The sequence below is a fragment of the Coenobita brevimanus genome, chromosome 24 (assembly GCF_032717465.1).
Source record: "Coenobita brevimanus isolate Jiangsu-jjx chromosome 24, ASM3271746v2, whole genome shotgun sequence".
Classification (NCBI taxonomy): domain Eukaryota; kingdom Metazoa; phylum Arthropoda; class Malacostraca; order Decapoda; family Coenobitidae; genus Coenobita; species Coenobita brevimanus.
Window position 1 is genome coordinate 254,601 of NC_136977.1, and position 15,400 is coordinate 270,000.

The following is a 15,400-nucleotide window of genomic DNA, read 5'->3' on the forward strand; positions in this document are numbered from 1 at the left end:
GAATTCAGCTGCACTAGCTATGACGCTGTTTATATATATATATATATATATATATATATATATATATATATATATATGTGTGTGTGTGTGTGTGTGTACATGTCTGCACAATATATATAATGTATGTACGCATATGTTCGTATTTATTTGTTTATTATTCAAGTTCTTGATGTTAATAAAGAATTTAAGGATAAGGCTTAGGCAAGATGTTAACAAAACATTTCAGTCATGTGTGTTCAATTTACGTCAGAGCGTCCTTCGAACATGACGCCAACACCAAACCTACTGAACCACCCGGCGCCCTTGCCTGCCCTTCTACGCAACCCCCTACCAGCCTTCCTGCGTCAGTCCCTCCATCCATACGTCAGTCTCCCTCCCTCCCTCCATCCCTCTATACGTCAGTCCCTCCTCGATCCTGCAGCCTGCAGATCAAGAGACATTTTAAAGGGGGATTTTTACAATTCCCCTACTCTTTCCTCCTGTTAGGATTTTTTCTTTTTCTCTTCTCTTCTGCTCTCTTTCTTTTCACTTCATTTCCTCGTTCATTTCTTATTGCCCTTTCTTCTCCAGCCACCTTAATTCCTTACCTTCTTCCCCTACTCAGTTCCCTTCCTTTTTATCCAGCGTAATAATATTGTTCTTCTTCCTCCTCCTCCTTCTCCTCTGCCGATCGTCTCCGCTCCCCCTTTTTTTCCTCTTCATCATCTTCTCTTTCCCTATCCCTTTCTTCTCCCATTCCCCCTCTCCCCTTCCATCCTCCTGGCATTTTTCTATTTAATCTCTCTCTCTCTCTCTCCCTGAAAGATCGAGGAAATAAAAAGTCTGTCTCCCCATCTATCGGTCTATGTATCTGTTTATCTGTCTTCTGTATCTATCTGTCTACTTACCTCTCAGTATGTATGTATTTATCTGCCTGTGTCACACGTACTCTCCTAGTTAATGTCTCACTAAGATTCCCAGCATCAGTACCGTACCATTAACATTGGTGACATTAAGGATCGTGCCGTATCCTGAAGAAACATGGGCCATTTCGTAATACATTCTTACTGATGTATAATACGTATTGCACTGAAACATTCCTTTTTAAGTTATGTGAATACGTTCAGTAACGAAATATTTTATCTTGCTGACGTACAAGATAATTAAAAGATGTACAAGTAAAATGGAAAATAAATCCCCGAGGAAGATGTGGTGCAGTGTCTGCCATGCCACCTACTAGCACAGTGTTACCTACAACTGCCAATAGAAGTACTACTAAGGTTATATTTACAACCGTCATAAACGCCATCTTCCTTTTTTCATGCCATTTTCAACTAGAGGATTTGGTAGACGGGGGAGAGCCTTTTTATTTGCTATCTGTATCGTATTTTAGAGATTTAACTTATAGGAAGTGCACAGCATGGTCCAACCAGCTTACTGCATTTATTCTCTCATCTTTTAATCTTATATTTAATGACCTTAACAAGAACACTGATGACATTATCTTCATGAGCATCCATGGCATTATCACCACGGCAGTTCCGCTTCACCCAGCTGACATTTCCCTGTCCACTAGTAGGGTATGGCAGGGCAGGCCAGGGCAGTATGCAGTGTTAAGCGGGGGGGGGGGGATTAACGGGAAACGGCAAGGCAAGGCAGGGCAGGGCGAGCTTGGGAAGGTATAAGACAGGGTATGATCAGTTATAAGAAGTGAGGAAAACTGGACAGGGGAAGGCAAAGTAAGATTGGGTATATAAGGGTAGAATAGGGCAGGGCGGGGTAGAACGGAATATGGTATAGTATGTAAGGACAGGCGAGGGCAAGATAGCGTGTAGGACATAGCAGGGAAAAGGTTGTGCTTAGTAGGGTAGGGTAGCATAGGACAGGGCAAGGCAGGGCAGCAGCCTATATGGTATGATATAACATGGTAGTGCAAGGCAAGGGTAGGGTAGGGGGTTGAGGCCAGGCGAGAGACATACGACCTGCCCTGGCATATCCTGGGCTGTGAGGTGAGGCGAGGCAGGAAGGACAGCTGGAGAGAGAGAGAGAGAGATCAAAGGGCAAAGAACGGGATTATGGCGATAGTTGTGGTAGGAATGGTGGTAACTCTGATGGTAATGTTGGTAGTTGTGGTAGGGATGGTGGTAGTTGTGGCAGGGATGGTGATAATTGTGGTCGTGATGGTGTTAGTTATGGTCGTGATGGTAGTAGTTCTGGTTGTGTTGGTGGTAGTTGTAGTAAGGGTGATGGTAATTTTGGGATGAATGTTGGTAGTTGTAGTGGTGATGATGGTAGTTGTGGTAGGGATGGTGGTACTTGTGGTGGTGATGGTTGTTTTGGTAGGAATGGTGTACTTGTAGTGGTGATGGTGGAAGTTGTGGTAGGGATGGTGGTAGTTGTGGAGGTGATGGTTGTGGGTAATCATGACTGCAAGTATTTCCTTTCAGCCGAGTGAGTGAGGGGGGGGGGGATGTGAAAGTGTGGAAATTTTTGTGAGAGAGATTTAAGAGGGATAGACTGGAAATTAACGGGAGAAATGTGAGAGAGAAAACAGAGAAAGAGGGAGTGAGGAGAGAGAATTTGAAAAAGCAGAAATGTGAGACTAAATAGATAGACTGAAGATTAGAGAGAGAGAGAGAGAGAGAGAGAGAGAGAGAGAGAGAGAGAGAGAGAGAGAGAACATGCGGAAGTTATGTCAATTTTTGTGGGAAAGAAATGCGATGTCATGGTGGTGGGTGGACAGGCAGGCAGGAAGGTAGGCAGGCAGTAAAAATAGCTTAGGCATACAGACACGTGAACAAACAGGTAAATAGGCAGGCAAACAGGAAGCCAGGAGCAGGCAAGGAGACGTAGGCAAGCAGACAGGCTGGGAGTGAGGCAGAGAGGAAGCTTGGAGGTGAATCAGGAAGTCAGTCATAACACCAGACAGAGGTTAGGAAAATAGCCTTGGTAGATTAAGGAACATATGCAGGAATGAAACAGGCAGAAGGCAGGCAGGCAGACAGGAAGGAAGGAAACAAAGAAAGAAAGAAGGAAAGAAAGAAAGGCAGGCAGGCTGGGTGGGAATGGTACATATCGGTGGTGCTTAAATATTGACAATTGCGGCGGACAGGTGGAGAGAGAGAGAGAGGGAGAGCACTGAAACTAAATGCAGTGCTGAAAGTACGACACAAAGTGTAGAGAAATGAAAGTAGGCGTAGAAGCAATGTGAGAGAAATGGATGGATAAAGTTAAGTGGAAAGATACATTGGTAGATAGATAGAGAGAGAGAGAGAGAACCAACAATTAATGCCACACGGAATTCTGTAAGTTGTGATGTCTCGCGTTTTTTGGAAATTAACTTTTGTCGGCAACTTTTGGTGGGAACTTATTATCGCAAGTTTGAGGTGAGCAGCATGGGATGGGGGAGAAGGGAGGGGGAAAGAATGAGAAGGGAAGGAAGGAGAAAGGGAGGAGAGAGGTAGAAGGAACATTCTGATGATAGGAAAGTAGTAGTAAGAGGGGGTAAAAGGAGGGGAGAAAGGGGAGAGGATGAGAGGGGTAGGAGAATTGGGAGAAGAAGAACAGGAGAAAAGGGAGAGGAGTAGGGAGGAAAAAAGAAAGGAAGGGAGAAAAAAGGGAGGAGAGGAAAGGGGATTGAGAGGCGCAAAGGAGGAGAGAGTGAGGGGGGGATAGGAAATAAAAAGGGAAGAAGAGGACCTGAAAATGGACTGGAGGTAGAGGAAGGGAATGGAAGGGGAAGAAGAGGAGAGAGAAAACAAAAGGAAAGGGACAAGAGGGAGGAGAGGAAAGTCAAAGGAGAAGAGGAATATAAAAGTGAAAATTGGGAAAGGAAATTGGAAAAGAAAAGATTGGGGAGAAAGAGGGAAGGAGGGGGAAATGGCGAGAAAAGAAGGAAAAGAGTGGGGAAGAGAGGGACGGGGAAAGGGCGTAGGAAGACGGGAAGAGAGAAGAAAAAGAGCAAGGAAAGAAGGAGATGGAAGGTGAAGGGGAGGAAGAGGAGAGCTAGGAGAGTGGAAGAAAAATAAGAGGGAGAGGGAGATGAAAAACATTGTAAGAAATTGTGAGTTTTGTGAGATGAAGGAGATATAAGGAACCGAATCTTCATATTAGAGATAGAGGTAGATGGATGAATAGATAGATAGATAGAGAGAGAGAGAGAGACCAGGTAACTTAGGAAATTACATGAGCTCATTAAGAGAGAGAGACTAGATAACTTTAAAATTACATGAGTGCATTAAGAGCAGAGCAGACAGAGAGAGAGAGAGATGGTAAACAGGGAAGAATTCAGTAAGATGAGAAAAGAGCATATGAAAGTGACAGGATATATTGGAGGAGGAGAGTGGTGGAGTTTGAATAGGAAGAGGAGGAGGAAGAAGAGGACAATGAGGAGGAAATAATAATAATAATAATAATAATAATAAATACGGTAATAATAATAAAAGTGTTAATAGCAGTAGTAGTAGTAGAGAAGGAAGGGGAGTAGACAAAGAGTAAAAGGAAGAGGGGTAATAATAATAAGGCCACGAAGCCTAACTAGATTTCCGTCGCCTGAATTAATGGGGAAAAATGCATAATTAACTTCAGATCCAAGTCGTATTAGTGAGAGAGAGAGAGAGAGAGAGAGAGAGAGAGAGAGAGAGAGAGAGCATAAAAGATCAGTAGGTGGTTTCTCTCTCCTTTTATAGAGAGGAAAGGGGAGGGGAGGAGGAATAAAGGAAGGGAGGGTGGGAGGGAGGGAGGGGATGGCCAGAAATAGAGGAATGATGGGAGGGAGGATGAGAACAAGGAAAGAAGAAAAGGAAACCAAGAGGAGATGGAATGAGAAAAGGAAGCAAAGGAAGATGGAAAGGAGGAAGAAGAAATCAAAAGTAAAGATAAGGTAGAAGGAGAGAAGAGTGAAAACGTAAAGAAAAGAGGGAAAAGGGGGAAGGAGAGGAGTACAAATGAAGTGAAGAATGAAATGAAAGCAGTGAGGAGGGGAAAGGAAAGAAAAGGAATTTGGGGAAGGGAAAAAAGAAAAAAGGTAAAGGAAGGTAGAAATTAAAGAAAAACAGAGGAAGGAAGGAAAGGAAAAAGGAGGAAGGAAGGGGGAAATGTAGGAAGCAAGGCGATCCCATCTGAGATTCAATAGGGGCGAACAAAAGGTCAATTTCTTTGCACTGGTCACCCCTATTGCGACCCCCACCTCTGTCTCTCTCTCTCTCGAAATTACATGTCATTAACTGAGTCATTAAGGTAGTCGTCACCCACGCTAATTGCTTTCAGAGAGAGAATAGGGTGTATCATGCTTGTAGTTACTGTGTGCGTGCGTGCTTGCGCGCCAAAAACAAAAACAATCACTCACCAATAAATGATCGTTCCAAACAACTTTTTTTTTTTTTTAATAGACATCTTACCTGTAAAAAAGAAAAATAATAAAAAATGGAATAAAATCAGTCACCACCATCACCATAAATAAACAGTATCATTATCAGCATTATCACCATCACCATCAATAACAAAAATATCATTATAAACATCATCGCCATTGTTTTCATCATCATCAATCATCACCCGATTATATGTACTATTAAACCTCATCATAACCCTTGTTTTACCTTGGCCCTTATGTTCTTTCCTTGACCTTTCCTCTTTCTCTTTATCGTCCCTTTCTCCCTCATTATTTTTTCCCTCCTCCTCCTCCTCCACCACCTTCTCCTCTTTTGTGTTTGTGCAACACCCATTCTGTTTCATCCTGTTCGCCTCGACATTTTATTTTTTTACTTATTCTTTTCTTGCTTCACCCTTGTTCACTGTCCATACCTTTCTGTCTATCTTTGTCTACCTGTCTGTCTAACTGTCTGTGTAAATCTCTCTCTCTCTCTCTCTCTCTCTCTCTCTCCCGTATATATAGTTAGATAGATTAATGATATGTTACAGGGAATTTGTGTAACTACTGATTTCATGAATTCCCTAGGGAATTCGTAAAATGAGTTTAAATCAGGATGGGTTTATAAAGGTTCGGTTAATTTAGGCTGCGTTTACGGCAGGCTGGGATAAATTAGGTTAAGTTTAGGCTAGGATAGTTAGGTTAGGTTTGGGTAATTTAGATGAACGCTTAACAACTTAGTATTTCCTAACCTAGCCTAACCCAGCCTAAACAATCTAGAGTATCCCAGCCTAACCTAACCGCAGCCTAAACCTAATCTTACTTAATCCATCTTAATTTGAACTCATTTCTCGAATTCCATATTAATTTCATTAAATCACTGGTTACACCAATTCCCTGTAACAGTCCATATATATACTTGTATATAGAATGTTTGTGTGTGTGTGTGTGTGTGTGTGTGTGTGTGTGTGTGTGTGTGTGTGTGTGTGTGTGTGATCTAACTTATTTAGTCTTCCCTAGTATAACTTTGAACAGACATTTAGGTTTGTTTCGTAGATAGTTGTTTTAGTTTACTTATTCGTATAGGCTATATTTTTTCTCCCCCCCCCTCCTCCCTTCGTCCTTCAGTGCATATTCAGCCGCTGGTCCTGCATGGGAGGGGGCAGTTTTAAAAATTTGGCCATGACAAGAATGAACTACGTGTTGAAGTTTTTTAAGGCAGCATTAAAAATAATTCTCTCCTCCGTCTCAGACAAGGATAGCCTGAAGAAAATATATATATTTTTTTTTTGGCTTATGCGTTATAGGTTCGACATAGACTTAATATAGGGTGCCTGTAAATGGGTTTTATCTATCTGTCTATCTACCTATCTATCTTTGTATACATACCGATATATACCGGTTGCAGCATGTGTGTGTGTGTGTGTGTGTGTGTGTGTGTGTGTGTGTGTGTGTGTGTGTGTGTGTGTTTTATGCTGAACTAAAGTAGTTAGGAAATAGCAAGAATATACTGGACGTCTTGAAGCTGAAGGGGGTAACAGAGCTATTCTTATTATGATGATGGTGATGATGATGAGGAGGAGGAGGAAGAAGAGAGGCGGAAGGAGGTGCGAGGGAGTCTGCTAAGGCCACTTTAAATCGGCCGAAGATCCAATAGTTCTTGTGTTATGTGTTAATATATGTACCGTTCAAGTTTAATTATGTGTGTGTGTGTGTGTGTGTGTGTGTACGGTTGTATCTGTACCCGGCAGTGTTCTTGTGTCCGTGCTTGTGTGTGTGTGTGTGTGTGTGTACGTTCGTCCTTGTGGGCAGCTTATGTGTAAATGGGAGAGTTTGTTGGGCAACCCCTGTGAAATGTTAATATCGGTCTAGGCTGTGTATGTCTGTGAGTGTAGGAATGTTCATGTATGCATGTGTGTTTGCCTGTACGTGTGTGTGCGTGCCGTCCTGCAGTCCTTCAGTCCTTCACCCTTCTCAGTCTCTCAAAAAGTAGCCATGAAGCCTGCCGGTAAATTCCCCCTCTCTCACTCTCTCTCTCTCTCTCTTCCTCCTCCTCCTCCCTCCTCCTCCTCCTCCTCCCTCCTCCTCCTCCTCCCTCCTCCTCCTCCTCCTCCTCCTCCTCCTCCTCCTCCTCCTCCCTCCTCCTCCTCCTCCTCCTCCTCCTCCTCCTCCTCCTCCTCCTCCTCCTCCCATACCCACCCATTCAGCTCACCCACCTTGACTACCATGGACTAGAGCAAAAACACAGTAAATCAGCCATTACGTACAAATAAAACACAGCGCTTAGGGACAAAAAAATCATTATCAAGTTGCATGATCAATGTGAGGGCTTAAGAGAATCATTTTGTTTTCCACTTTTTTCCCCTTTAGCTTCAGGGTTAAAACGAGTTGAAGGATGAATGCTGGGTGAAGTTTAAGGAGAAAAAGAGTCGAGGTTTATTCCTTAAAGAGTGGTAATATTTATAGCACCAGAACTACGGGTATTAATGTTTGCGTACTCGAGTCGTATTAACTCTTTAATGGTTTCTTTCAGTATAAAATTCAGTCAAATATCAAACTATTCATCTGAGAGTTGTGAGGGCATGAGCTTGTTAACAACGCTTCAGCCTGATATCCTTGTAATGAAGGAAATCTAATGATACCGTCCTCGGTTCGGTATAGGTAAGGAATTTTTTTTGGATTTAGTTCATGGAAATCTGTGTCATTGACATTAGCCGGGAAATTCCCCGTCCTTAGTTCAGCAGCCATTAACCAACTGTACAGTATTTATACCTTAACAGTAATCCATAACCCAGATTGACCTTGGAGTTTGTTATAAGGTAATGGTGTGATATTTTAAACATAACGAAATACTAAATTACACTCCGTTCTAAGTTTAACACAGATTGCAGGTGAAGTTGTGACACACGGCGTTTTATATATTAAATCTTTCATTTACACTCTTGTGTATTTCCTGTTCGTACTCCTTCTTTTTCATAGAGTTTCCTGCATTTTCATTTAAGTATTATCTCCACCTTCTCCTTCATCTTACCTGTCTCTTATTACACATTTTTCCACTCTTGCTTACCTGTTTTGATCTTTCATTAACTCATGTCTCGTACGACCTTGTTATTCATTATTTTTATCGTCTCAGTCTATCTGTCTATCTAGATATTTACCGTACATAGATATAAGGATGACTAGATAGTTATATATATATATATATATATATATATATATATATATATATATATATATATATATATATATATATATATATATATATATGTGTGTGTGTAAGACAGATATATTGTTAAATAGATGTAAATATGGATGTATTTATTGGGCGGACTTATTCATCCACGAATTTACTGAAAATTCAGCACATTCTTGGAAACAGAGAGAAGGGGGAGGGGGAAGTAAGACGGATAGATGTAATTAATATAAGTACGGTACCTTGCAGTACGAAATTGTTTTCCCACCCCGAACTTTATCGCACTCACTCCCTGCCTCTCCCCTACCCACACACCCTGCTTCTACCCTACGGACACACCCTGCCTCTACCCTACCGACACACCCTGCCTCTGCCTTACCTACACACCCTGCCTCATCCCATCCCATAGCATGCCCTACCCAACGTTTACCCCTTCCTAATGCCTGTCACTCCATTCTCACCTCTGTATCTGCCCTGCCTCTTCCCTCTCCCTCAACATCTCCCCAACCTCCACGTATTTCTAAGTCCTGTCACCTCTTCCTAACCCTTGCATCGACCCTGCCTGCCTCACCCTACCCCTCGCGACATGTCCCATCCAGTCTTCATCCCTTCCTAATTCCGCTGTCATCCCTGTCTAAACCCAGCACCTACCCTGCCTCGACCCCTGTCTAACTCCCACTTTCTGCCTCACCCCACCCACACAGCATACCCTACTCTACCCGTCGTCTGTTCCTAATTCCTGTTACCCCATTTTCACTCCAACATCTAAACTCCCTCACCATTGCACCCACTCTGCCTCACCCCTGCACCCACTCTACCACACCACTGCACCCACTCTGCCTCACCCATGCACCCACTCTGTCTCTGCCATACCTCAGCATCCATTCTCCTCACCATCTCTCCACAATATATCAGTCCAACCTTCACCCCTTCCTAATTTCCTTGTCACCCTCTCCTCACCCTTGCACCCACGCTACCTCACCCCACCCATGCCCATACCTCTATGGGGGAGGGGGACGAGAGGGAAGGGACAGGAGGGGGAGGGGAAGGGAGGAGAGGAGACGGCATTGGAAAGGAGGGTGGACGGGGAGGAGAGAAAAGGATGCGAAAAGAGAGATTAGGGGAGGGTGGGATGGGAGTGGAGAGAGAGGAAGGATATGGTAGGGACTTGTTGGACGGGAAGTGTGAGCAGCGAGAGAGAGAGAGAGAGAGAGAGAGTTGTTTGGTCAGTGAAGGTGTAAATAAGAGTTTGTGTGGGTGTGAGAGAGAGACCAGCTGCTAATCAAACGACAGGAGATTTTTGAAAATGTCACCTGCTTGTCCTGTCTTCTCTTTTTTCCCCACAGCATACCGGTAGTCTCGCTCACTTCCTTTCTTTCTTCCTTCCGCGTCGTTTATTGTACTTCCTGTTTCATTCCTTCGCTCTTTATCTCCCTCCCTCCATCTTTCCCTTGTTTGTTTGTTTTCTTTCTTCATGTATATCTTTTATTTATTTCTCGTGTTTTTTTTTATTTCTTGTTTTTGTTCTCTTTAACTATCCTTTCCTTTGTCCTGTCCCGTCTTTCGCTTCCTCCATTTCTCCCTTTCATCATTCATCCATCTTTCCTTCCTTCCAACCCAACTACACTTGACCATCAGTCTAGCTCAAAGGGGTGCGGAATCTTTGTCAGGTTAATGGTAGTAATAGTTGCAACCCCCGAGTCAGCTAGTTTTTTTTTTTTAGGTTATAAAAGTAGTACTGTAGTTGTAAGTAGGTGTGGTAGTAATAGTAGTAGTAGTAATTCCAACCTCAATCTCAACTGAGCGTGAACCCAGTGGATCGCAGGGCAGAGCTGTCCTTCCACAGTTCACCATCCTCTTTTCGGGACATTGGGAGGGAGTTGAAGGATGTTTATATAACCGGTCAGCTTCACCATCCGGTTATATCAGTGCCACCACATGAAGGCGTTCAGCAAGCTGTACAATAGGTGTTTCGTACGCTGTAAAAAAAATCGTTTGTAGTATAAATAAAATCCTGTCATAGCGAGTGGGTCAGTTGCTTGGGGTAGGAAGTGTGGGTGGACTAGCGATAAAAATTATATGCGTTGAAAGCTCATTTTCTAATCAAGTTTCCGGAGACAGGAAATGAGGGAGAGAGAGGGGGGGGGGGTTGAAGGTAGGCTACATACTACTGTAAAGGGATCTTGAGCCATTGGACGGGGAATGTGGGAAAAAGAATTGATTTGAGATATCAAGATAACGATGTTTTATATATATATGTATGTATATATATGTACAGTATATGTGTGTGTGTGTATGTATGCGCGCACACACACACACACACACACACACACACACACACACACACATGTATGTTGCAATCTTCATACATTAGTTGAAGGTTGGTCTTGCCTAATGTAATAATACCCATGTGTGTCTGTGCTAAGGTTACACAGACCTCGAGGTAGGAAGTGCTCCAAGACCGGTAGGTACAGTCACGTGCAAAAATTTGGTGGGTCATGATACCAGGGACGTGTTTTGCTTAATGTGAGGGCGAGAGTTTTTTTTTTTTCTTCGTACTCTCGCAAGATAATTTATTCAGCTTAAGGAAGAGCGACTGGTTCTTCTTGCCTTGAATATCCGAACCAAGTAGCCTAGCCGCGGGCCCCTGCTCTCCTGATGGGGCAGTGTAAGATTGAGTGATAGATAGATAGATTGATTGATTGATTAACAGACATTGATTAATTGACTGACACACAAAAAAAGAGAAAATTGCTCTATAGTTGATGGTCGTGGCAATATAATCGAAAGACTGAAACAGGTGTTGTTGCGATCCAGGCTCATGTGAACTTGGACCCCAGTGGGCTACAGGCTTAAACTGCCCTTCTGGAGTCCGCCGTCTTGCTTTCGGCAGATAGGGAGGCAGAGGGGGGTCGTTTGTTTAACGGGACAGAGGAGCCTCTTAGTTTGGTGCCACCGCGCGAAGGCGTCTCTCCAGCACCACAAACGCAGTAAAAAGTGGTAATGGTATATAGCGTTCCTGACTTGTGGTGTGGCTGTGGATCAGGTGACCGAGAGAGAGAGATGGAGGAAGGGGTGAGGGAGGAGCCAGTTACTCCATGCCCTATCCACTCGTCAATTTAATATGCTGTCAAATCATTCACCCTGTCTGCCCTTTATATATTTGTGGGCCCATTTGAGACACACTAGGAGAGAGAGAGAGAGAGAGAGCCGTCAAGGTGGTCAGTTATTTACTTAGCGGATGGTTCTCTTCCTCGTTACTCCCTTTATCAATACATATTACACGCTTCTAACCCGTCCCCCCGCACGCAGGATAAGCGTAAGAAAGGTACAGCGGATTAAGAGTAACTCGTACAGTAGAGAATCGGCGGAGGAGAAAGAATGACAAAAAACTAATACGTGACACTGTCATTAACAAGAATAAAATGCAAAGTTCCGTCGTATGGTGGTTGGGTCGGTAGGGTGTGCCTATTCCGATCTTCATAACCAGGGTTCGATCCCACCAGAGGGTCAATTAAGAGGGTGCAGTAATATGTCCTTTCATGTGTTCTCACAAGTTCTCACCCTGTGCAGGTTCCATTTATGGCATATACAGACGCTCTCACACACAAACACATCCACACAACACATATTTCCACATGCATTTTTCACCCTACTCTCCAGTAGCCTTCCACACATATACTCGTGATTAAAACATTGGGTGGAGTCTGGTTACTTTTCCATTGACAAAGTGCTGCTCCTTGACCGTGCGTTTTAGTCCAGTTTTGTGTGTGTGTGTGTGTGTGTGTGTGTGTGTGTGTGTGTGTGTATCTCAAGGTTGATCACCCGTTTATTTCTACATGTTCTTCTCACCCTGCGCTCCAGAATTCTTCCACACTTACATCCTTGCCTGAAGCATTGGAAGATTAAGTGAGTTGCTCCTTAGCCATGCATTTTAGTCCAGCCTTTATTTACAGTCAAGGTTGAACACCCGTTATAGACCACTAGGGGAGGAGGTGTCTGTGTGCTGAATAAAATCGTCTGTCATGAATGAGAATAAGATCTGCAAGTAAGGAAGTGGCGGTATAAGGGTTAAGGTCAGTGGGGCAGGTCTGACATTATTGCCGGTGCTAATGTTAACTACACCTTACATAGTTTTTCCGACTGACACAACGAAGAAGAAGCATAGCAGCCTCTTACCGTCTTCCGGATTCTTGGCGACTATTTTTTGCTTTCTTATACTTTTATTTTTAGCTTAGGAGAGACTTGGAGCTACAAGAGTTAGATACAGCCTTCACTTACATTTCTGCTAAGGGAATAGGACGGTTTTACTTAGCGTTTTGCAGTGGCCACAGGTTCATCTGAAATGTGCCCTTCTGTTGCCCACCATCCTCCTTCCGGGGGATAGGGAATGAGTTGAAGCCCAGTTATACAGGTGCCACCACATGCAGGTGTCCCATCTTAACACCTCTTCACTCATACATCAACCAAACACTTGAAGTTAAACTCAGAGCGAATATATCCTCTTCAGCATTGCGTTTTTCCTTTAATTTATTTATTTATTTGCTGCAGGTAGATCACTTTATTCTGTTCAGGGTAGCCTCCTAGTAGAGAAAGAGCTGATAAGGATTATAGCCTACCATTGTAGTTTGCAGGTCAATCGTAAACTGAATAATCGTCTGGGAATACTTAGAACAAATTTTTAGTCATTGAAGGGTAAAAGTACAGAGAGAGAGTGAGAGAGAAGGAAGGAAAACGAGAAAATATGATTCGATTTCAGTGGTAAAGTGAATGAAATGGACGAAATATTTAAAAATGCACCATCAGATGAAAAGCGTTAAAGTGAAAAGAAAAGAAAAAGGGCAGTATTATATATAGTTCGTTTGTTGTTACCCTGCGAAGATCTCTAACCCCTTTCAGCTCAGTTGATGGCCAGGTGTAGTCAGATCGGAGAGGTAATTTTACTGGTAACCAAGGAGAGTCATTCCTCCCTCATAACTAAAGTCTCATCGAATTTCATGCAGTAAGGAACTAGTATTTAAGTTTCTGTAGTGGCCCTGTTCCGTCAGGTGAAAACAGCAAAATTGACTAACGAAAGCCACAGTATATTGCGTTCACTTTAAGTTGGCCCGGATGTTCGTCATTTTGAAGTTTCAGGTAACGCTGTTGCTGAAAAAGATAATACTGCGGGTCTGCATCCTTTCCACAGCACATCTTCGTGACTAGCACCAAACTCTATTGTTAAATCCCTTGATAAAGATCGGCGTAAAAAATGAAAGGGTGACAATTGTAGGCCAAGATAAACTGAACATAGTATACAGTATTGTAAAAAATGGCCAAGGTCCTTAACGAACGCGTGTCCAGGTGTCAACATTTACCTGCACCGACGTAACACCTTGATCTCTGTATTCTAGGAAGCAACGGAGGCTGTGTGTGTGTGGGGTGGGGGGGACCAGCCTTGGCTTATGAACGTGATGGGTGTTGAGGTAATGCTGGGGAGACAGGTTGGGAAGTAGGTTGAAGGATGGTGATGGTGATGATGATGGAAAGATGATGATGATGATGATGATGGTGGGGGTGGTGTGGTGGTGGCGGTGATGATGATTGTTTCACCATCATTATCATCACCTCTTCGGTTTGTTTTCTTATGACAAAGATCCGTTTGTTTTTTTTAACCCAGGGTATGGCCAAGTGTAGTTATATTTGCGGGTAAATTTGGCCAGTAACCGAGGAGACTCATCCGACTTTATAACTAAAGCTCATGGAATTTTACGCAACCATGACTTAGTATTTGTGTAGTACGAGTGGCCGAGTTCCGTCAAATGAAAGCGAACTGACTTTGATTTTGGAACATTTCAGGTTGGTGTGCCATCTAAAAAGTAGGGTCTGTCCTTTGGGAAAATAGCTACGAGGAAAAACAAGATAGCTGTGTTGAAAGAGAGAGAATTGTAAACTAGGATTAAGTGAAAACCATGAAGTGTAACACAGAAGGAGTATGTGTGGAATGTGGCCATTAGGAGGAGTGGAGGCAGCTGCATGAGAGAAGCCTGGCAGGATGATGATAAGAGTCACCTGGCGCTAATATCAACAGGTGAGAACAGCCAGGTTAATTGCAAGTAAATATGTTGGAGTAGGAACATGTGTTTGTGTGTCGCTGGCATGTTTGTGTGCTGAATGCTTGTGTGTGTGTGTGTGTGTGTGTGTGTGTGTGTGTGTGTGTGTGTGTGTGTGTGTGTGTGTGTGTGTGTGTGTGTGTGTAAAATGTTTCTTTACGTGTGTACCTGTGAATTTTTGTGCATCTCAGTACCCAAGTGCACGTGCGTGTGTATGTGTGTCTGTGTGTGTGTGTGTGTGTGTGTGTGTGTGTGTGTGTGTGTCTGTGTGTGTCTGAGCATGTACGTATGCACCGTATTTGCGTCCTCATACGTATGTATGTACCTTATATATATGTGTTTTTCTGCATGAGCGTGTTCATGTGTACACTCAAGGATAAATGTAGGCTACTTTTTGTTATTCAAGAATGAACCCAGTTAGATCGTCTTTCATGGTCATTTTATGTTCCCTCCTTTTGTTTAACTGTTCTCTCTCTCTCTCTCTCTCTCTCTCTCTCTCTCTCTCTCTCTCTCTCTCTCTCTCTCTCTCTCTCTCTCTCTCTCTCTTTCTCTCTCTCTTTTATGATTCTTTGGTTGCTCTTTAGTCCTCTCTCATTCTCAGTGTCTGTATTCTATTTCACTCATTTTCTTAAGTGAGATGTAGGGTTTTGGATGATGGTAATGATAATGTTTAATGTTGATTCTGAATGTTATAATCACAGCACTGCTCATATGGTATATGAATTAGGATTTGGATGGTGATGATTATGATGATGATGGTGGTGT

The 15,400-nt window shown here is 43.1% G+C and overlaps 1 protein-coding gene across 1 annotated transcript in view; it reads left to right on the plus strand.

Moving 5' to 3' along the window:
* The first annotated feature begins 264 nt into the window (after nucleotides 1–264).
* Nucleotides 265–15,400, plus strand: part of LOC145393522 (carboxyl-terminal PDZ ligand of neuronal nitric oxide synthase protein-like) — a 128,537-nt gene continuing 113,401 nt past the window's right edge. Inside the window, exon 1 of the mRNA XM_080267673.1 lies at nucleotides 265–363. Coding sequence (XP_080123799.1) covers nucleotides 265–363 — 99 coding nt within the window. The remainder of the gene's footprint in view (nucleotides 364–15,400) is intronic.